General features: G+C 36.5%; 2 protein-coding genes across 3 annotated transcripts; both read left to right on the top strand.

Annotated features, from left to right (window-relative positions):
- The first annotated feature begins 8002 nt into the window (after nt 1-8002).
- Nucleotides 8003-13906, top strand: LOC6544248 (programmed cell death protein 6). The gene is made up of 3 exons (XM_001973779.3): nt 8003-8171; nt 8232-8607; nt 13762-13906. The coding sequence occupies exons 1-3, from the start codon at nt 8113-8115 to the stop codon at nt 13861-13863; spliced, it is 537 nt and encodes a 178-aa protein (XP_001973815.2). The 5' UTR covers nt 8003-8112; the 3' UTR covers nt 13864-13906.
- A 3098-nt stretch (nt 13907-17004) lies between these two features.
- LOC6544247 (mitochondrial import inner membrane translocase subunit Tim17-A) lies at nt 17005-23189 on the top strand. Of its 2 annotated transcripts, none has more exons than XM_026977216.1 (3): nt 17005-17304; nt 17406-17583; nt 17636-17660. In XM_026977216.1, the coding sequence occupies exons 1-3, from the start codon at nt 17161-17163 to the stop codon at nt 17638-17640; spliced, it is 327 nt and encodes a 108-aa protein (XP_026833017.1). In that variant the 5' UTR covers nt 17005-17160; the 3' UTR covers nt 17641-17660. The 2 variants fall into 2 exon arrangements, with proteins under 2 accessions (XP_026833017.1, XP_001973814.1); XM_001973778.3 differs by lacking the exon at nt 17636-17660 and adding an exon at nt 22962-23189 and having other exon boundaries at nt 17006-17304.
- The last annotated feature ends 394 nt before the right edge of the window (nt 23190-23583 follow it).

Genomic DNA, 23583 nt, shown 5'->3' with positions numbered 1-23583 from the left:
TAGCCTTCCAATATATTTCGGCAGGTGGCCGGTTGCGTAACTTGTTGCTGAAGGTTATGTCGCCTCGTGGCCTCTTCTTGGAGCGAACGGGGTTTAAACCATGAGCTGATGCGGGGGTCGACGAGACGGGGGGTAGTCGGCTGTAGAGCAACCAAATGCTCTTATATAGGCCCGGCCTTCCTTACGCCTTGGGGTCGAATCTCTTTGCCACTTTCACACAAATCGCACACGGAAATTTATTGAAATATCCCACTCTTGTTTTTATGAGATTGGATATAATAGGTTGGCAAATATCTCCCTTCCGCTTTTTTGCTCTTTATTCAATGCTTTATAAAAAGTGTTACAGTGATCGGATTTAGTTCAAATATGCGCCGTTTTGTTCGATAATCTGTTTCCATCTAGACGGCAACTTCATAATACCTCCCTCGTAGAAGCCCCCCTCCTTATTTGCGAAGAACTCGGACAGCCACTTTTCACAAGCCTCTTTTGAGTTCAACTTTACACCACCAAGGGCATTCGCCATGGACAGAAACAGGTGGTAATCACTTGGCGCTATGTCCGGGCTATATGGTGGATGCGATAAAACCACCCATCCGAGCTCCCGTAGCTTCTGACGAGTCATCAACGAAGTGTGTGGTCTGGCGTTGTCCTGGTGGAACACTACACCCTTCCTGTTGGCTAATTTTGGACGCTTCTGGTCGATCGCCTGCTTCAAGCGGTCCAGTTGTTCGCAGTAGATGGTAGAATTAAGCATTTGGCCATATGGGAGCAGCTCATAGTGGATGATTCCCTTCCAATCCCACCAAACACACAGCAAAACCTTCCTGGCCGTCAATCCCGGCTTGGCCACTGTTTGGGACGATTCACCGGCCTTCGACCTCGACCGTTTTCGCTTGATATTGTCGTATGTGATCCATTTTTCGTCGCCAGTCACCATCCGCTTCAAGAATGGGTCGAGTTCGTTCCGTTTCAGCAGCATATCGCAGGCGTTGATTCGGTCCAGAAGGTTTTTTTGCGTCAAATCATGCGGCACCCAAACATCAAGCTTTTTTTTGTATCCAGCCTTCTGCAGATGGTTTAAAATGGTTTGGTGACTAACTCCCATCTCCTGGGCGATGTCACGAGATGCCACATGCCGGTCTAACTTGATGTATTCCATGATTTGATCGGTATTTGTCGTCACAGGTCTTCCGCCGGCTGGCTTATCCATGGTGTCGGTTTCACCGGCTCTGAATCGTCGAAACCATTCCTCCGCGGTTCGAAGTGATAGAGTACCATCCCCCAAAACACCATTAATCTCACGGAACGTTTCTCTAGCGGATTTGCCTTTAACGAAGGAAAACTTTAAAATAGCGCGAATTTCGGCGTTAGTGAACTCCATGCTTACACGTCTATAACTGTTGAACGCAATATCCAAACTAATCATGCATAGCGTCGTTTTGTAGGTTATGTCAAGACCTTTCAAATTATGTATTATCAGATACGAGCTCTGTAGCGCTTTGTACATAGCCGCGAAGTTCAAAAGACAAAAAGGCGGATATTTGCCAAACTAATATATATAACTAAATTATATTTCCACGTGTATGTGTAGTTTAAATGGGCAGCGTCAAAAATTGTGGAAGCTGCATGCTGGTGGTCGCTGCTATAGCTTTTATTCTCCTAACTGTACAATCGTACGATCATATTCTGTCCTGATTGGTCTAAGACAATTCTCTCACTTTTTGGGTTCACAAAAGCTGCTATAATTTAGGGCGAGGGTGTCTTGAAGAGTTATTGCAGTGTAAAGTTAAGTTGGTCACTACAACACTTTTAAAAAGATTAGATTGAAATTCTGCACCATGGTCGCAAATGATTTTTTTAGGTATTCCAAAATTTTGAATGATCTGCAAAACAGCCCTTGTGGAATCGTATAGACTGCCGCAAATTTGGAAAACTTTTCTATTATTTTGACAACATATTAATTGTAAAAGATCCGTGTGTAATTATTTAATGGTACATCCGGGGATTCTGTTTTTTGATAGGCTTTTTTAGGAAGGTTTCTGTCATATTTCAATTTTCTACATACGTTACAGCTTCGAATTGTTTGTTTTACTTTTGCAATCAAGAGTTTGATTGCAGCGTATGCACCCGAACGCAACGCAAATGCCAACGCAACCAGTTCGCATGAAAATCATTTTAAAGGACGAACTACCGGTGATCAGAAACAGTTAAGTGCTGAAGCGGGAAAGAAGGAGGGGTTTTTAACTTCAATTGACAAAGTGATTTATCCTTCGTTACGTTCCACATCGATCACCTGGGTCCAACGAAAACATCCAAGCAAACATCCAAAACAACAATCGCATTCTTCTCGCAAGATTCACAAGATCGTCGTACCAATGCTTGTAAAGTTGAGCTATAAAGGCCCGGTTGATTGGATATTGGATAAGTTCAAGAGAGCACGAAAATCACCGTGTTTAAGCTTTTAACTGTAGTTCTGGATGATCGGCTGTAATGAACTAAAGGTCTTTATACAGGAGCTGACAGTAAAAGAGTTGGATTAAGAAAGAGATAGGTATCGAAAGGATTTGACTTTAAAGCGACAAGATTTTATAGCGGTCAAGAGAACTCAATACGCAGTCGGCCTAAAACTTATTGCTGTTAACGATAAAGGGCGGTACGAAGTCGAACGCATAGGCAATATAAAGGGTCCATTTAGAAGATCTACGATTGCTAAGTATATGAAACCATATTCAGGTTCAATCGAAACGAACAGTCAGGAATGCCGAACTAAAGGGCTCTCTTCACCCATTGTCAGATCGCAATTTAAAATGCCGAAATGCCAAGACAAAGACACTAGCATAATAAGATGCGTAACGGCATACGATTTTTTTTTCAGAGAGCCAGCAGCTCTCTTGTACGCATACAGCGACAGCCGATCACTGACCACACGCTCATATATTGTAAATTTATGTTTATGGACTTTCAATCTATATTATTTGTACTCGATTGCCACCAAGTAAAAAGCTCTAATTTTGCATTGCCTTAACATGTCAATTATTTAAATATATCATTGATTTATTTGGCCTAAACAAGCTTGGCCTTGTTTACCATGGTGATGTGGCACACCTTGCCGTCATTGACAACATTCAGGACATTGTTCAGGATCCTTCCCAGGCAGGATGGTTCCTTAGTTGCATTTATCTTATTTGGCGCTTTTTTGGATATTTTGGGGGTGTGGGTGTGCTCGTGGTCTGGGTCCCTCTGTGGCTCCAATGAGCAACCCAGGTTGAGGATAAGTGAACGCATGAGACTGCTGCTTTTCCAGAAAGCCATGGACCTGATAGGTCACTGAAGTCCTTGTGGCTTGTGGCTTTGTCGACAGGGGCAACCAAGTCAGCCACCGACACTTTTTAGATTTCTGGAACGTTTCTAAGGGCCTCCAGAATCCTTGCCCTGCCATTTCCACCTGGAGTAGTTTCGTTTATCTGAGACATTCCTGCTGCATTTTATACCTTGTGCCAGGTGGGAAGTAGTACCGACCATTGTGGTTCAGGCGCAGACCAGGCAGCCGCCCACTATGGGTCAGACGCCGCCTGGATTTAAGTGGGTGCAGATTTTGCTATGTGCTTGGGGCGGTTGCCTAAGCGCGTGGGAGGTCCATCGATGGCAAGGGGTTTCACCAAGCCTAAGCTGGTGGGAGTTATACCGGTCCTGCTCGGTCGCCAGAGCCCCGGGCTCATGGTGCACGCACCCTAGGCACCTATCCTTTCCACGTGCTGGCCCTGGGTATGTAATCCACAAATAATCCGGCACCTCCTGCCAAGGATTCGGGGCAGCAGCCCAGTGATCTATGCTACCTCATGGCTATTAGCTTCCGTCAACTGAGAGCGAGGGCGCAATGATAAAAGCGAAACTAGCACCGGTCTGCTAGTTGATGCGGCCCAGTGTTAGTTGATAGGGCCAGCTGGTGGGGCGGGGGCGGTCAGACTTTTTTGTTAGGTGGGTGTTTCCCTTTGTCAGCCTCATGTCTTACATCATTCAGGTCGTGTTGGGTGTTAGTGACGGATCCGAAGCCGTGGGAGGATCTGTAATGTTGGTATGCAGATTGAGTACTTTATTAATAATCCTTATCTTAGAATTATGGATTTCTTTGTTCTTATTACGCTGACTCAGAGCTTAAACTATTTGTTTAGGGAATCTTGCTGTTGATGTATTACTTATATTTTCTTTTCTGTGAATAGTTTAATTTGTGGTAGCCGGGAGTGGTTCGTATCTATCCTCGTTATCTTATCCTCGTAATTATGAATTTCAGTTGTTTTTGCCTGGTCTACTTTTTCCTTTTTTTATGGTATAGGCCTTTCCTCGAGATTACATTTAAGCTTCTCTTTAGACTATCTATTATGATTCTATAGATTTCGGCCAGTGTGGAATTAAATCGTTTGACTATTGCTCGCATTGAGCTTTGCTCGACTATCGCTAAAGCTAGGTAGCGTTTAGTTCTATATGAAATTGGGAGTAAACACTTTTAAAAAGATTAGATTGAAATTCTGCACCATGGTCGCAAATAATTTTTTTATGTATTCCAAAATTTTGAATGATCTGCAAAACAGCCCTTGTGGAATCGTATAGACTGCCGCAAATTTGGAAAACTTTTCTATTATTTTGACAACATATTAATTGTAAAAGAACCGTGTGTAATTATTTAATGGTACATCCGGGGATTCTGTTTTTTGATAGCCTTTTTTAGGAAGGTTTCTGTCATATTTCAATGTTCCACATACGTTACAGCTTCGAATTGTTTGTTTTACTTTTGCAATCAAGACTTTGATTGCAGTGTATGCACCCGAACGCAACGCAAATGCCAACGCAACCAGTTCGCATGGAAATCATTTTAAAGGACGAAATACCGGTTATCAGAAAACAGTTGACGATCAAGTAAGACAGTCTTGGACTTACTTAGAAGAGTATCTCTGAGTACGCATCGACAGAAATTTTATTATCCAAGAAAAAAGGAAAGAAGCAAAGATGCTATGACTACCGATAGCTAAACGGAAAGATTACCAGAGACAATTTTGCTCACCGATGGCTCACATGAAGACAAGCTACAGGGGGCCAAGGACAATCAACATTTTTAATCTAACTAACCGATTCTGAACAGTTTGAATTCCTTTACATTTCCTTTGGCATATTATTTACCTGAAGTAATCACAACCTTCATCATAGCAGTTCACATGGTTATTTTGCTAAGTTAAAGGATGGTATAGAGGTTGCTTCCAGACACGGTTTGCGGTGTCAAAGCAGCAAAGTACATTTTCTAGGCCACGTAATTCACAGTGGAACCATATCTTGAGGTCTTAAAAAAAATCAAGCAAGACCACAAACAAAAATTCTGAGATTCCTAGGTCTCATTTCTTATTTCCGAAAATGCGAGAGAGTGTATGCATCCATTGCTGAGCTTCTTTTGGATTTGCTGATTAGTGATTCAATCTATGAATTCAGAGAGAAACACCAATTAGCATTCATCTGCGAACCAGTACTTAAGTTGTACAATCTTAACTTCTAGAAAGAAGCAAAACTTCACCGTTTGAGGAGAAATTTTATTTGTTCGTGTTGGAGGTGTTTGCTATTATAGGTGCTCTAGTCAAGTGGCGCGTTGGTGTTCTAGGCATAAAATTCACGCGCGTAACCAAGTGTAACGCGTTTAAGTGTCTGTGAACAAAAAGGAACTTTCTCTTGGTCTTTTTATTTGAAGGACTTCAACTATAAGATCGAGCATCTTTCCGAAACGAAAATGAAACATGCTTATGCTCTGAGTCGAACCTCGAGTTATAATTTGTCAGACTCCTAACACATCGCTTAAAGGAAGCTCAGATTAAAGGTGAATGGGCACAAGTAGTTCGAAGCTTAATGAAAAAAAATATAGACTTCTACATCCAAGACTACGTCCTTTTGAAGGACCCAAATCGCGATATTGGTGTTGTACCTTCGGCTTTGGCAAAAGGAGAACGCACACAATGAAGGACATTTCTTTGCCAGGAACACAGGATCTCATCGAAAAATCGTACTTTATAACCAAGGTAAAATATAAAACAAAACGAATTTTTGCGAGAGCTGTATTAGATACTTTATCGTAAATGCTGAAGCGGGCAAGAAGGAGGGGTTTTTAACATCAATTGACAAAGTTCGTTACATTCCCCATCGATCACCTCGATCCAACGAAAACATCCAAACGCTATAATCGCATTCTTCTCGCAAGATTCACAAGATCGTCGTACCAATGCTTGTAAAGTTGAGCTATAAAGGCCTGGTTGATTGGATATTGGATGAGTTCAAGAGAGCACGACATCACCGCGTTTAAGCTTTTAACTGTAGTTCTGGATGATCGGCTGTAATGAACTAAAGGTCTTTATACAGGAGCTGACAGTAAAAGAGTTGGATTAAGAAAGAGATAGGTATCGAAAGGATTTGACTTTAAAGCGACAAGATTTTATAGCGGTCAAGAGAACTCAATACGCAGTCGGCCTAAAACTTATTGCTGTTAACGATAAAGGGCGGTACAAGGTAGAACGCATAGGCGATATAAAGGGTCCATTTAGAAGATCTACGATTGCTAAGTATATGAAACCATATTCAGGTTCAATCGAAACGAACAGTCAGGAATGCCGAACTAAATGGGCTCTCTTCACCCATTGTCAGATCGCCATTTAAAATGCCAAGCAAAGTACTCGATACTTATTATACCGGCGATTCTTGAGCTAGGAGTAGCATGGTAGTGTAGTGTAGACAAAGACACTAGAATAATAAGATGCGTAACGGCATACGATTTTTTTGCACATTATTGTTTCGTGCTGGCCTTAGAGCTGGCTCCAGGCTCCCTCGAATTTTTGTTCAAGAGCCAGAGAGCGCTCTAGAGCCAGCAGCTCTCTCGTACGCATACAGCGACAGCGGATCACTGTATGTGTACACACGTATGCTCATATATTGTAAACTTGACAAAATATGCCCTTCACTTCAAAAGTTTGTGGAAAAAATATTTGAAGTTAATGATTGCTAGGTGCGCTGGTCCTGCCTCAATTCAATTTTGCCATAAAACGGTTGCATATGAAGTTTTTTAACTATGTATTTAGTATATTTATCAGTACAAATTACTAGATACAAGTAAGAAAAATATCTGACTTATGTAAATGACCAATTTTCCGTTATTGGAAGTCAAATATTATTTTGTTGAATGTTTTTGTTATATTCTATTTTGATATTTTTAAAAACTGCGCAATTTTGGGTGGGTAAAAATTAACATACAAACATACAACACCTTGTTCGAGTTTTTAAAAACCTGCAGTCGAATTAGCCGAATTTGCAATATTGGCTTTTCATTATTTTAACTGCGAGCAACATTATAAGCTGAATTGAATAATTTGTTTTTTACTTTGACCAAAGAGTAGTTTTAGAGCACAGTGTTTTTGAATAGCATTAAAATTTAAGCGATAATATTTTTCGTAGCATTCCTAAGGATGTACTTAGGGGTGCTTGAACTGGAGTTGAGTCTTTAAATAGGTGTAGCATTCACGCGTAGTGATGGGAAACAAGTTTCGTTATATTTTCTGGGGTTTTTAATCTATGTCTGGAAAATCGCAATACTTGTCCTGTATTTGAACTACTATCCTAACTATCATCTGCTGATGTTGGCGCACTTATCATATTTAATTTAATTTATTTCTTTATATTCCAGAAAAATGGGTATCTTTGCCAAAATAATAAATTAAATAGTTAAGAAACTCCGATGGTAAATTTTTGAAAATTGGGGTCGTATTAACGATAGTTTAACTGCCCTTTAATAGCCACTTTATTCACATACCAAAATACTGTAAAATATGACGACAAATAATTACACTGGTAATGATATCCCTACATATATTCCATGTCAAATACTTAAATAAAATCTCCCAACTGCTTTCTTAGATATTACTTCTGTGGAAATAGCCTATAATAAAAGAACTTGGCTCTGTTGGAATATAGTTTAATTGAAAATATCAAATAATTGCAAATCGATATTAATCAAAAATGTTATAACCTACAATTTTCGTTACCAATTTTATTCTCCAAAGTTAGGGTGTAAACCAATTGTGAGCAGCGATGGCCTACAACCATGATGGAATGCCAGATCAGCAATTTCTTTGGGATGTTTTTCAAAGGTAAAAGTCAAAGAAAAAATACATAAAGCGTAAGATAAGATAAAGCGGAATTATTTTTAGAGTGGACAAAGATAGGAGTGGTCATATATCTGCAGATGAGCTACAAGTGGCCCTTTCAAATGGTACATGGTCTGCATTTAATCCGGAAACTATCCGTTTGATGATTGGAATGTTTGATCGTGAAAATAGAGGGACCGTGTCCTTTCAAGATTTTGGAGCTTTGTGGAAGTATGTGACGGATTGGCAAAATTGTTTTCGATCCTTTGATCGTGACAACTCTGGAAACATTGACAAAGCTGAGTTGAAAACAGCACTTACATCATTTGGTTATCGTTTATCTGACCACCTAATCGACATTTTACTTCGAAAGTTTGACCGCTTTGGACGTGGTACAATTCTTTTTGATGATTTTATTCAGTGTTGTATTGTACTCTATGTAAGTATAAAGGTTATTACAATGAAAACAAGTTATATTGCTTACTTGTAGAATAAGAGGGTTTGTTCGGAAGTATGTAAAGGGAAGCAGAAAGCGTTTTCGACCCTATAACTATATATGTATATTTATTATTTGTCTTTTCATTTTCTATCGCTATGCCAACAAGATTTTGAATTATCTTTATAGCACTCCCACTAGGTATCTGATTGGCGAGAACACCAAATTCTCTCTTGTTTTTAAATTCAGTAATAAAGTGACAAAGCGCGCCACAAGAGTGTGCGCAGGCCTCTACTACATACACTGCGCGACAACCCATTAGCACACCCTATGCTGCTCGTCTTAGAAACTTAATATCAGGAGAACTAAAAAGCTTTTCAAATACATTTTTTTTTCTTAAAAGAATATAAAATTTCACACAAAAATTAATAGAAAATAGGGTACTAACTTTATTAATAACTTTTTAAATTAATGTAAACAAACAAAACAAAAAAATTGACTTTTATTTTTGCGACAGCCGATTAGCACAGTCACTTGAAAACTTAAAATAACAAAAGAAAATGGGTTCAAACTTCATTCAAATTGTTTTTTAATATTAATTTAGATATTTTTAACCTATTTTGAAAACAAGTTAATAATGTGTTGAGCCTCCACGGTTAAGTATGACTTCGTGCATCCGCTGAGGTAAGGAGTCATATACTTTTTGTATATAATTGAGTGAAACAGTTTCCCAGGACCTTTTTATTCCTTCAATGAGTTCTGCTTCAGTTGAATACTGCCTGCCGGACTCGTACACCTTTCGTGCCAGCCATCCCCAAACATTTTCTATAATGTTTAGGTCGGGAGAGTATGGCGGCCAAGTCAGTAATTCCACGTTTTGACCATTAATCCAGGACTTTACAATCCTGGCTGTGTGGATAGGTGCGTTGTCCTGCTGAAACTTCCATTTCAAGGGTCCAAAAATATCCTTTATTGCAGGGAAAGCCGTATTCAGTACACCTTTGTACGCAATGGCATTCATTACGGCTGGTAAGAAACTGCAGTTCTATAGTGTCAAAGTATGTTACAGCTTTATTTTTTTTTAATTTTAGATGCTTTATATGTTCAGCATTTGAAATAACTCTTTGCACAGTCCGAACGCACGCTTTAACACCAGTTTTTTCCTTTATTTTGGCGGCTGAGTCGTGGGAATTAGATGCGTGTCGTAGTATGATTCGCTCGTCAGCTGGTGTTATTACTGATGATGGCCGACCTTTCATGTTTTTCCCATATGTATCCTCATTGCTTAAATATACGGTAATAACTTTACGGCTACGCTTAATATTTTTTGATATTTGAAGAATAGAGTGCCCGCACTCCCTGTAAGCCTTTATTTTGCCTTTTTTAGACTCGTCCAACGGTTTTCCTTTGCCCATTATTTTATTTTATTGATAATTAGTCCCAATAAATAAATAATAAACTTAAACACCCAATCAAGGCAGCTTACTCGCAAAAAGTGACATGAAAGCGAAAATGTGCTAATCGGCTGTCGCAAAAACATGCATGCATTTTTGTCGCACTTCAAAGAAAAAACCAAAGCAAAATAACGGTACACTTCCAGAGCTCACAGTTATACTTCGAATGTGCGAAAATGATACAGAATAATAGAAACAATGGAATACGCATGAAGCATATTCAGAGTAGGGAGTTATTTTTCTTTAAACTGATAGGTTAGAGAGTGTGCTAATCGGTTGTCGCACAGTGTAAAGTGACGATGAGCCCAGGCCAAGGCCCAAACATTTTGATATACAAATCAAAAGAAATTCCAAAAACAAGGTTTTGCTTATAAGGGCTTAAAAAAATTAAAATTAATTAATTGGGTTTTGTGGGTGTGAATGTCCCAGTTTGCATTGCATTGTTGTGTTCATATTGCATATTTGTGTGACGTGCAATTCATTTAGCTACAGTTATAGATATAATAAAAATATTTCTTTGACTTGAAGAAACAAAAAAATAATGTAGAAAACTTTTATTTTCTCTCCTACACCAAATATTTGATATACACAAGTTGTTGTCCATATATAATTTCTGTTTTTTATTTGGTCGAATACCTATATTATTTAGATCATAAAAATATTCAAAAAATATATGAAAAAAAAAATTTTTTTTTCTCCCTCATACTGTTATGGTGTTATATTCTTGCACAAATTAGTTAAAAGGGATGCCGACGGCTCCTTTTCTTGAAATTGAATGTGCCTTGCAAGATAATTCGCCGTCAACGGCTTCTGTCTGCCAGTGTGCCTTCCATTGAGGCTCTTCATGACCATTTCTGCATTCTTTGTGTTAGGTAAAATGTCCTCAGCGATGTCTTGTTGTATGGTGTCTGCTCTAGGACAAACTAATAGGATGTCTTTCTGTCCTTTTTTTAATTTGTAATTTTAATGTACATACCTACATTATCAAATGGTTTAAAAGTTTCCCTAAATGGTTTTGGTAACACATCTAACGATTAAAAACAAATGATTAATATATATAATTTAGGATCAGATTATTGCTTACAACTATTAACAATAAACTTACACTAGCTGAGATAAGTACCTGAAGAACACGTATATAGCATTCTCTTTTGTATTTGCTTTTTTATCCTAAATCTCTAGATCTCTAAATCGTGATAACTCCACGATTTCCCGGGTCTCCCCACTCAGCTTTCAGTCTATGATCTCTGCGTTGTTTTTTAAACCCCATGATTGGCAGTACTGCTGCATTGCGGTGATAATATTATGCATCATTGAATGGGATTTCGCAATAATGACCATGTCGTACACATACACAATAACTTTTACGTGCTCCGGTCTGTCAACTATAGAGAACCTCGCTGCCTCTAACAATGCTGATGTTTTTGAATTTGGCTTCACCATTATCTGTGGGCATTAAATCCCGATAATGGAAATGCGCGTCGCGTGTAGACAATCAACTTCGGTTCTTGTCCTTTCAATGCAGGCTGCCGCAAGCTGAATGCAAGAATTTTAGCCGTTCGATCCACCGCTTTAGTGGGGAAATCTACTTTGCTCATGTTTAGTGCCAGTTCGAGGCTAATAACCATGCCCATTATAAGCAATACCATGATTGGAAAAATATTTGGAAACTATCTCATTATCTCATCTTGTCGCCGTCATTATTGCTGTATCCCGCTATAGTGTGTGATACAAAATAGCCTTCATATTGTTGAATGTTTTATATTATATGTGCTTCGTAAATGAGTAAGATTTAAAATGAGCTTATAAATTCCAGAAATTGATTCCGCTATTTTTACCCCTATTTTACCTAAGACTAAGAATATTTTTATTTTGTGTTTCCTTTTCTATGCTATTGGTTCGATAGAATTACTTAAGGACGCATGAAGTCTATAACAAGATTCTTCAGGTACTTGGTGGTGCCATTGATTTCTTTAAGGTCGCTGAGAGCTGACTTACATTTGCAGATTAGTGTTGACCGGCGTTAAAACTCATTTGATTGCCCCCACAAATTTTAAATAATTTTTGACAAAGACCTTATGGGTACCGTTTGATGCCTTCAACTCGTTTTGAAGTTGCAGTGGCGTAAGTTTGTCTTCTAGCTGATGTTGTTTTTTTATATTGTATAATATCTCTGATGTCACATCTATTGTCGTTTCCATTTCTGGTCAAAATTACAGCAAATTACCCTTTTTACAGCAGCTTTTCCACTCCCTGCTTTATGGCGTCTCTTTATTAAGACTTTTAAAAATAAGATTTCGGGACTTGTCGTACTAATCCGCTTATCTTATTTTGATCCTGGTCTCTATCGCATTCTCATGCGATCTCTTCGCAGTCTCTCATTCAACGTTTTTAGTGGCTTGGCTAATTAAACAAATGTTCGTTAAATTGTTTCATCATCTAACATCTATCTTTCCACTCTCTATAGCGACCTTAGTTATCGGTCAGTCCATCATTCTCGTTTTTTGGTGATGGAGCTTGACATGTGCTTCCCTACACTGTGTGCGTTTTAAATATTAATTTTTTTATATATTATATTATATAAAATATATTATATTATATAAAATATATTATATTATATTTAACTACTGTTAACTGAGGATATTAATTAATTTAAAGGTTAATACTCATAACTCCTCCGGTTCAATTAGAATGTAGATTAAAGATCTTAAATATGCACATTTAAAATTATTCGCTTAATCCTAATCGAAGCGAGAGATGAGATTATATATATGGCGAGAAATTTGAAGATAATTCCTTATTAGCAAAAATTGTTCATATTAAAACTTTTGTAAAAAGATGGAAGTGCGTACACATAGTTCACAAGTACATTTTGTTCTCTCAGAGATTACAAATAATTGGTGAAATTTATCTACAAACAACAAATCAGTTATCGTCCGAAATTTAATATTTTAAATTATATTTCTGTTTAATATTCGGTACGAACGGTGGAGGAGGACAAATATATTTAAAAATCATTTGTTCTTTAAGTTCTACAAAATATATGAGCTAATTGGCGTCGACTTGTTTCGAGTCTTTTCATTCGGCCAGAAAAAGCATTGGCCTGAATTCCCCATTTTTCAAAGGATAGTGTTGATACATTTTGGTTGCTAGAAAGAAGCGTTGAAATCAATTGACATAACTATGCAATAATGTTGGTATGTGGAGTAGTTGGGTAAAAATGGATATCCTGCGCATCAAAGTAGTTGTCTAAGAACCCTTCACTAAATAGGGAGTATACTGAGTCTATGCAATGGGGCAAATGACAATGGTCCAGTCATTCGCATTGTGCGCTTTAAATGTATTAGTTTGTTATAGGGAAGTGTAGGGGAGATCGGAAGCACAATAAAGCTTTCTTTTGGTCAGACGAATTCACTCCCGGTTCTCGGCATTAGATTACTTATGCTCAGCCCACATAAATGAAATTATAGTTAAAGTATTTGTTTATTGAAAATCATTGAGCTAACACAATTCCATCGCTGTTTCGCTTTCGACTCAATTTTAAATTAATTCACCCAAAAACAAAAGTTTTTGGAGTTTTATAAGTACAAAATATGCGTAGGCATCATTCATGTTTTATCTGAATTTTGCAGCTTATATAGTTTCCGAGATCTGAACATTCATATATATATTATTTTAATTTTATAAAATATTTTTATTACAGACGTTAACAACTGCATTCCGCCAGCACGACACTGACATGGATGGGGTCATAACCATACATTATGAACAGTTTTTAAGTATGGTATTTTCGTTAAAAATATAGTATTAAGTGATCTAACCTAAATAAATTTGTTTATTCGTTTGATCGACTAAAGTAATTTCTTTTGAAATGCGTTAAAAACGGGAATAGTTACATCCTGCATTGGCCAAAAACATTTAAATGGCTCAAAAATTTAATATGACGACGACACCAGCAACGAACTTTTAATGGTAAAACATAGAGTATGGAAGAAAGATTTTTCTGTAAAAGGCAATGCCGACGTCACCACAATCATACGTAAAAGAAACCATAGTTCGTCAGCTGTAAAGCTTTGTCGCCTAAGACTCGAGCGATCGGGCAACGTGTGACGATCTAGGCCAGGCGTCGAAAATATTAACAGGTTTGACCCCTTTGGTGCTGTTTAAAGGTTGCGTTCAATATTTAATAAATAGATTAAGTATACTACCATATTCCCAACAGAAGTCAACTCGGTGATGTGAAAAAAAAATTCTGAATTGTTGATTTTTAACTATTTAGCTGCCACTCTCAAATTCAATTGGTAGGTTGGTGAGCAAAGGTAGGTTACAATCGATATTCGAAGGCAAAGTTACCTATAAAAATCTTCTACATTACTATGTTTTCCTCTGTATAAGTTATATCTTATTGACAATATAATTATTGAGACGATAATATTGACGAAAATATATTAACACTTACGAAATGATTACCTAATTACTGTTGGCTGCTTTCCTCTAGAAAGTTTGACCAAAGTGTAGCAAAGTGTTATTTTTCCCCAACAAACTTTTCGAAATGGTAGGTTTTTGATCTTTATTGAGATAAATGCCATTTCATAACTAGGCTCTTAAAAGTTTACACGTTGCATATAATTAAATTTTAGTTTTTTTCCTATTGCCGGGGTATTTTTATTGAGTGGTATTTTCTATTCGACGACTTATTGTCTCTTAATCGATTAGGTGAAAACCACATGCACTTTTTAGTATACTAGATTCGTTGAAAATTACGTACCAGGCGGAAGGAAACGTTTTGATCAATAGCCGAGTTGATTTGGCCATGTCCGTATGAACGCCTCGATCTTAGGAAATACAAAAGCTAGAATGTTGAGAATATGCCTTCAGCTTTCAGAGACATAGACGCAGCGCAAGTTTGTTTGCAAATGTTGCCACGCCCACAAATCGCACAAAACTGTCTCGTCCACACTTTTTAAAAATATGATATTTTTTCACTTTTTAACATAGTTAATTTCTATAGATCTGTCAAAAAACTGTTTGCTACGCCCACAAACCGCTCACACTTCTACAGTCACGCCCACACTTTTGAAAAATGTGATATTTTCACTTTTTTATGTACATATGTTTTATGTTATGTTCTATAGATTGCCAAAATACTTTTTGCCACGTATGCCAATGTCTGTTGATTGATTTTTTTTAAAGCATATGCAACTTGCTCTCACCAGTGGCTTAAATAGTCTGAACGTTAAATGTGCCTTTTTTTTGCATTTAAAACACAGAATTTCTTTACAAAATATCCTATGTTGGTTTAAAAACATTCTTTTGGAAATGTAATTGGTTTCCTTGAATTTATGCTTTTAACTATTCTTCAATCGTATTATTCAATCGAAATCAGTTCAAAAGGCTCAGCTACTTTTACCTGCTTTCCCAGCTCGACAAAATGTACTAATATTTAAAAAACTATCTCAAGTTTAACATTGTTTTTAAGCTCTGCTGCTGGTTTTGCATTTAACCCTTTAACACGTAAAACCTAGCTGCTCCTTGCAACAATCCCCAAATTCCGATATCCACTGACTGATATTTGGTTGCTATGATACTGAAACTATGATACTATAATTCACTTACCAATCAAATTTAAATTTAACGCCCACAAATGTTGCCATAACTAATAGATTTCAGTAGGCATTTTTGCTTTTGCATCCGTATTTAAACATCAAGTTATGCCGGTTTCACACCAATTTACTATTACTTACAGATAGCTTATCAAATTTTTATGAAATTGAAAATTGATTGTTTAAAAATATTTTACCTCACATTGAGATGCTATACCGACCTGTTCCTATGTACATATCTGTCTATGCAATTCTTGACTGTTATCTGTGTTGTTCTAGCCTGCCGCAGTGATTGGCGTTTTTTCGACTACAACATACTTTTGCTGATGTCCTAATGTTGTTTCCAATGTTGTTTTGTCTATATGTTGCTGATGTATTGCATTGCTGCTATTTTGCTGTTTTTGCCTTACCGCAGTCTCACTGCCGTGCTCCCTCTTCGGTAACGAACATTTGTTGCTTCAGCGAAACGATTATCTTTTTTCCCTTGTTGGGTATTCTGCCCTCGCCAAATCTTATGTGGGTGTACGGTTGGTAAAACAAATTTAAAAAGCAAACCCGGGAATATTTTGAAGTACGTTACCAAGGAAACTAGAATGTATTAAGTATAAAATCATAAAGTTGAAGCCAACACTTTGCTGTATAATAACACCCGCAATTGCAAGGTTTTTCTATCCAACTATCTTGAAGCCCAAATTATATGCAAGTTTTTAAAGAAAATTATAACTCTGTCTTGACTTAACTAGATTTATTATTTTTGTTATAAATCTATCTATATATTATGAATTTAGATAAGTGGATAAAAAGGCAACATTATAGCATCACCGAACAATTGATTTTGTTTTTACAACAGTCTGAAAGAAATTAGGTATATACAATTTACCTATTAATATTACAATATTAATATTAATATTCAAAATTTATAATAAGATTAATTTGTATGATTAAAATATTAGGAAAAAATTGGTAGTATTTCTGCAGCAACTGAGTGTAGACAGAATATTGTTTCGGTTTGTATCCGAAAACCCTATAGTAAAACTGTAAACAAACATCAAATTTTTGAAATACATATATAAATGTTATACGCTTATAATAGGGCATCCCTTAGCTTACATACGAGCGCAAACTAAAGCGGCCCAACCGTCCAGCCTGCATCTTTTTCGCAAGTCGTCTCGCTACTGTCACACCGTTTTGCCGAAAAATTGTTGATATTTCTCAATTGTGATCCCCCAACTGGGTAACGGGTATCCGATAGTCGAAGAACTCGTCTATAGATTCTTTCTTGATTTAAAGACCATATAATGCCATAATTTCATGTTTCTATTTATACCGTTTCAAACTCAACGTTATGTTACGGATGCGATACTAGCGCATATGAACTTAAATTTAATTATTGGTTATCAAGGCGTTCGATTTAAATCATTTCAATCCGCAGAAAAAAACAAAAATCAATTTAACAAACACGTGAAAACTTAATCAGAATATTTTTAACGTAATTTAATATGGAAGAATACGCTCGAGAACCTTGTCCGTACAGAATAGTTGATGATTGTGGGGGCGCATTTGCTATGGGATGCATAGGTGGCGGCGTATTTCAAGCAATTAAAGGATTTCGCAATGCACCTTCTGGTATAAGTAGAAGATTGGTAAGAATTTTACAATATATTGTGTAATAGTATTGTATAAAAGCTCCTAGCATTCTTTAATTTTTTAATGGTAATTAATGATTATAAAATTTGTTTCTTAGGTCGGAAGTATTATTGCTATAAAAACTCGGTCACCTGTTATAGCAGGAAATTTTGCTGTCTGGGGAGGTATGTTCAGTACTATTGATTGTACACTTGTCCACTTTCGAAAAAAAGAAGATCCGTGGAATTCCATTATAAGCGGTGCTGCAACAGGAGGAATATTAGCTGCTCGAAATGGTACGTCCTGTAAATGTAATAAAAAAATACTAAGAAGTTTGTTATTTTAAAGCCTAAAGTCAACATTTTGCCCTGGCTGTTAAAAATCCAAATCACAATGAAGCCTGTATCAATACTATTACAGATTACGCATACCAATGGTCGAAAAGAGAATTTTTTCTCTTTACGATGAAAAGTTTTATTGCATTTTCAAACATTTTATTTAAACTGTAAGCCTACAGATAAAAGATACGCTAAAAGTGACCACTATTTTTTCGAACGCCTACCTTTATCTCCAGAGAACAAAACGAATGCAAACAATGTCACTTAATTAGTACTACTAATTACTAATCTGCAATTAATATCACAATTAAGATGCTAATTATTTGAAAATTTCTGCCGATCAGTCAAAGTTTAGCAACGATGGCACGTCTATTTCCAAGACTATTTCCAATGAATCAGAGTGTTAATTCGAGATTATTATAAATCTGGAAAGACATTTACGGTCTAGATCGTGGGCTATGGGACACCATCACATTCAGCGATGAAGTTAATTGTAATATTAGCCGTAATTGTAATATCGGCGAAACTTACCATAAATATTGAATAATGAACCAGCAACGTTTCTGCTGCTATATAAACAAATGGTGGCCATAAACAACTGAACATGCATCCCAATCTAAGAAGATGCGTAACGCAAGAAGGAATTTTGATTTTATATTGCCGAGCATGTGACTTTGTATACATCGTGTACAATCACTGTAAACCTTGCTGTTGAACGCATTTGTAAGCATACCCTGAAAGTCTGTTGTATATTTTTTAAAACAAGTATTCCAGAATATTTATATTACAAAGCTTTCGTAAATGTTACTCACTCGGGTATATTTTTTTGGATACGTTATAGAATCAATTATTCAGAAAAATTATATTGAATGCTTTTGAATGTAACTAAACAGCAGGAAGTATTCCAAAAGAACTTAACTACATAAATCGAACTAAACGATATATGTATTTGGTTTATTATTATCCTGGTAAATTGAAAAATATGCTAGTTAAACACAGAATGTTTAACAGAAAATACACGATTTTAAAAATATGAGCCATCGACAAACATCAAGTTTTTTATTTGCGTCAATATTCGTTAATATAAAAGCCTGAGCTTTATAGTACAACACTATAAGAAGCCTTCTATTTTAATTTTTCAAACAAGCTTCTTTGTTGCTTCGTTCTTGTATACCCTTTACACATAGGGTAACGAATGTAGATTCCAGAGACATAGACGAAGCGCAAGCTCGTTTTTAAATCTTGCCACACCCACAAACAGTTAATCGTAGAGTAAAAGGGTATACTAAAGTCGTTGAAAAGTATATAACAGGCAGAAAAAAACGTTTCCGACCATATATAGTACATATATATATATTCTTGATCAGGATCAATAGCCGAGTCGACACAAAACAGTCACGATCACACTTTTAAAAAATGTGATAATTTTTTCTTTTTTTTATATATCTTGTAAATTTTATATAGATTTGCCAAAATACTCTTTGCAACGCCCACAAATCTCACAAAACAAATTTTTTTGTAACCCGTTTTCAAACTTTAAGGCCGACAGAAATTGAAAAGGCAAGTGTAAAATGAAAAAAAAAACGAATTTTTCAAAAGTGTGGTCGTGAAAGTTTTGTGTGGTTATTGGGCGTACCCAAAATGTAGACAAGATACATAATAAAATAAACAAAAAAATCAAAACATTTTTCATATTAATTTTTGGCGCGTTGCAATTGGCGTGACAGGAACAAACTCGCTTAATCTCAACTTCCTAGCTTTAATGGTTTCTGAGATAAAGGCTTTCATACGGACAGACAGACATGGCCAGATCAACTCGGCTATTAAAAAGGTAGAAGTCGTACGGTGCCAGGTTAATACTGGGTGTGGTTGAAGTGATCTTTGGTCAAATAATGGGCCACAAGCGTCGATCGATGAGACGGCGCATTATCGTGCATCAAACGCCAACTTCCATCTTCGCGATCCAAACGCTTCCAAACTCCAAGGTAGAATACCGCATTAACGTTTTTTGCCTCTTTAATGATGTCCCTCGAATGTTGAATTCGGAGCAATTTTTGGTCGTCAGTCAATTTGTGCAGAACAAACCTTTGTAGGCCCATTTGTTCGGTCAGAATGTGAACATCAATGTTTCAAATCTATTTCCGCAGTTTAAATGGAATTTTAGGTGATTTCGGTAGGCCCTATCAGGTAAGGTAGGCTTATCGTCATTTATGAACTCACGACCACTTTGAAAACTTTGAAACCACTCGTGCGCTCTGCTACGGAATAGGCCGTCATCGCCTTAATCATAAACTTGTTTGTTTGAAAAAGTTTTAATAATTCTTTGTTTGAAGCTCATTTTCGCATAGATGACAAAAACATACTGACGCTTAAAACGCAATACTTGTTAAAGTTTTTGACACACAAAGGGGACAGGTGTTTGTACCCGTTACTCGTAGAGTAAAAAGGATTTACTAGATTGATATACTCGTTAAAAACTATGTCAAAGGTAAAATAAGCGTTTTCGGCACTATAAAGTGTATATACAAGGTGCGTTTCAAAGTAAACAGGACTTTTTGAATCTAGCGTCGACTATTGCGTTAGAATCTTAGAATCTGTAACGGGTATCTGCATTATTTCTTCTTTGTTTATATTACTTACTTTATTTTACTTTGTAGTATTTATTTCTAGTTGTTTTGACATTAAAAGAAATAATTAAATGCCTTTAAAAATTGTACAAAATAAACTTCAAAGTTTAATTATTATAACAATTAGTAGTAACTAACAATACGAAAACAGCAATATTATTAGATACACATTATCGGATATAAATAATTCCATAATTAAATAATGGTTATGGAGGAGCTTAAATTTATTTAAAAACGAAATTCCTTTAGGTCAAATATTTTAATGATAAATCTAACCCAGCCAGCAGCTCTCTTGTACGCAAACAGTGACAGTCGACCACTGTACGATAAATGACCACTGTCATTTTATAAGCTTATGGACTTACAATCTATATTATTTTTAATCGATTGCCATGTAAAAAACTATAATTTTGCATTGCCTTAACATTATAATTATTTAAATACATCATAGTAATAGTAATAGAGAATAAATGTACATAATAATACCTAATTAATTTCATTTGGTATTTTATGCTAGACAATTTTTCATTAAAGTATTCAACTTGCGACGCGGAAAAAAAATTTTAAGTTAGTGATTCTCAGGTCAACCTACCTCAAGAATTAAATTTTCCAATAAACAGTTTGCTATGAAGTTTTTAAACTATTTATTAGTACAAATTACTAATATACAATTAAAGAAATATGTATACTTATGTAAATGACCAATTTTCAGTATTTTAAATGCAAATATTATTTTGTTGAATGTTTTTGTAATATTCTAATTTCATATTTTTAAAAATAATAGGTTGTCAAATATCTCCGCTTTTTTGCTCTTTATTCAATGCTTTATAAAAAGTGTTACAGTGATCGGATTTAGTTCAAATATGCGCCGTTTTGTTCGATAATCTGTTTCCATCTAGACGGCAACTTCATAATACCTCCCTCGTAGAAGCCCCCCTCCTTATTTGCGAAGAGCTCGGACAGCCACTTTTCACAAGCCTCTTTTGAGTTCAACTTTACACCACCAAGGGCATTCGCCATGGACAGGAACAGGTGGTAATCACTTGGCGCTATGTCCGGGCTATATGGTGGATGCGATAAAACCTCCCATCCGAGCTCCCGTAGCTTCTCACGAGTCATCAACGAAGTGTGTGGTCTGGCGTTGTCCTGGTGGAACACTACACCCTTCCTGTTGGCTAATTTTGGACGCTTCTGGTCGATCGCCTGCTTCAAGCGGTCCAGTTGTTCGCAGTAGATGGTAGAATTAAGCATTTGGCCATATGGGAGCAGCTCATAGTGGATGATTCCCTTCCAATCCCACCAAACACACAGCAAAACCTTCCTGGCCGTCAATCCCGGCTTGGCCACTGTTTGGGACGATTCACCGGCCTTCGACCTCGACCGTTTTCGCTTGATATTGTCGTATGTGATCCATTTTTCGTCGCCAGTCACCATCCGCTTCAAGAATGGGTCGAGTTCGTTCCGTTTCAGCAGCATATCGCAGGCGTTGATTCGGTCCAGAAGGTTTTATTGCGTCAAATCATGCGGCACCCAAACATCAAGCTTTTTTTTGTATCCAGCCTTCTGCACATGCTTTAAAATGGTTTGGTGACTAACTCCCATCTCCTGGGCGATGTCACGAGATGCCACATGCCGGTCTAACTCGATGTATTCCATGATTTGATCGGTATTTGTCGTCACAGGTCTTCCGCCGGCTGGCTTATCCATGGTGTCGTTTTCACCGGCTCTGAATCGTCGAAACCATTCCTCCGCGGTTCGAAGTGATAGAGTACCATCCCCCAAAACACCATTAATCTCACGGAACGTTTCTCTAGCGGATTTGCCTTTAACGAAGGAAAACTTTAAAATAGCGCGAATTTCGGCGTTAGTGAACTCCATGCTTACACGTCTATAACTGTTGAACCCAATATCCAAACTAATCATGCATAGCGTCGTTTTGTTTTTTGTTTGTAGCGCTTTGTACATAGCCGCGAAATTCAAAAGACAAAAGGGCGGAATGAAGACATTTGACAACATTAAAAAATTAAAAAATATATTGTTTCTTCTTAATCTGTGCTTAAAACTGAAAAATACAAAGAGCTCATCGTTTGCTACTATTTTTCCAAATTTTAATAATATATCCGCATTTATATTCAATAAAAGTTGATATGTAAAGTTCATATGTAAACGGTAGCTAATTCGAACGGCGATTTTAAATTAAAATAACTTCTTTAAAAAAAATAAAAGTCATGGCATCAATTTTTAAATAATATTTTATTAGATCATATTACAACGAAATTGACCAAAACATAAATCAAATTCGTTTCTTAGATCAAATTTGATTTCGGACCGAAAATCGTCTTATAGCACAATTACGCACACATGCACACTTTTTTGCTTACTGTTTTCACTGATACAAGCAAGTAAATTCTATTTTTAGATTTTTATGCTCTCAATTTTACGCGTCCAAAACCAATGTATGGCCGTTACGCATCTTGTTTTTCTAGTGTCTTTGGTTCTATTGTATTTGACTACAACTTACTAAGTGTTGAAGTATGTACTTATAAAGTAGAATTTGACTATTCCTATGAAGATATGTGGTTCCTTTATTTTTTTGTCTGTATACGTAGTGTTAAAAAAAATGGCCTACACAATTTATAAATCTTATTTACCTTTTTTAATCTAACTATTGGATTTTTTTATTTAATACATTTTTCAATTTCTTTTTAGGCGTTCCAGCTATGGCAGGTAGTGCAATAATCGGGGGCGTTCTCTTAGCTCTAATCGAAGGTGTTGGAATACTGTTTACAAGAATATCCGCTGACCAGTTTAAAAATCCGATACCACCTGCAGAAGACCCAGTAGCCCTTGGAGAGTCTGGAAGTAATTTTTCATTTGAATCCTCTTCTAGCCAAACGCAATATCAATAAACTGGTAACCATGTAAAATCAAAAAAATTATTTGTATTATGTATTACGCAGCAATGTTAGTAAGGGGTGGGATATATTTAATGTACCCTATCCTAACCTGTTGAGTGTACAATTAAAAGTTATCCTCCTTTCGCTCTTATCATGGAAAAATGTTTTCTTATTCTTATTTTTATGTTGAATAATGTTCATGCCATGACATCATGTCTGTCATGTAAGGATTTTCAGATTTCATTGACCACCTTTTTTTTATAAAACTAATGCACGAAATATGATCTGAATATTTAAGTTTTTGGGTCCAGAATACAAGATCGTCAACACGTGCTATTCAGTCCAATGCGCGTGTATTGGGTTGACACGACAAAAGGTCAGAACTTTACACTCGAAACCTGTTCAGATTGTAAGAATGGCAAGAAGTATCCTTA

Source organism: Drosophila erecta, unplaced genomic scaffold, assembly GCF_003286155.1.
Source record: "Drosophila erecta strain 14021-0224.00,06,07 unplaced genomic scaffold, DereRS2 tig00000021-arrow-pilon, whole genome shotgun sequence".
In the NCBI taxonomy this organism is placed as follows: domain Eukaryota; kingdom Metazoa; phylum Arthropoda; class Insecta; order Diptera; family Drosophilidae; genus Drosophila; species Drosophila erecta.
This window is presented reverse-complemented; position numbering and strand designations above follow the sequence as displayed.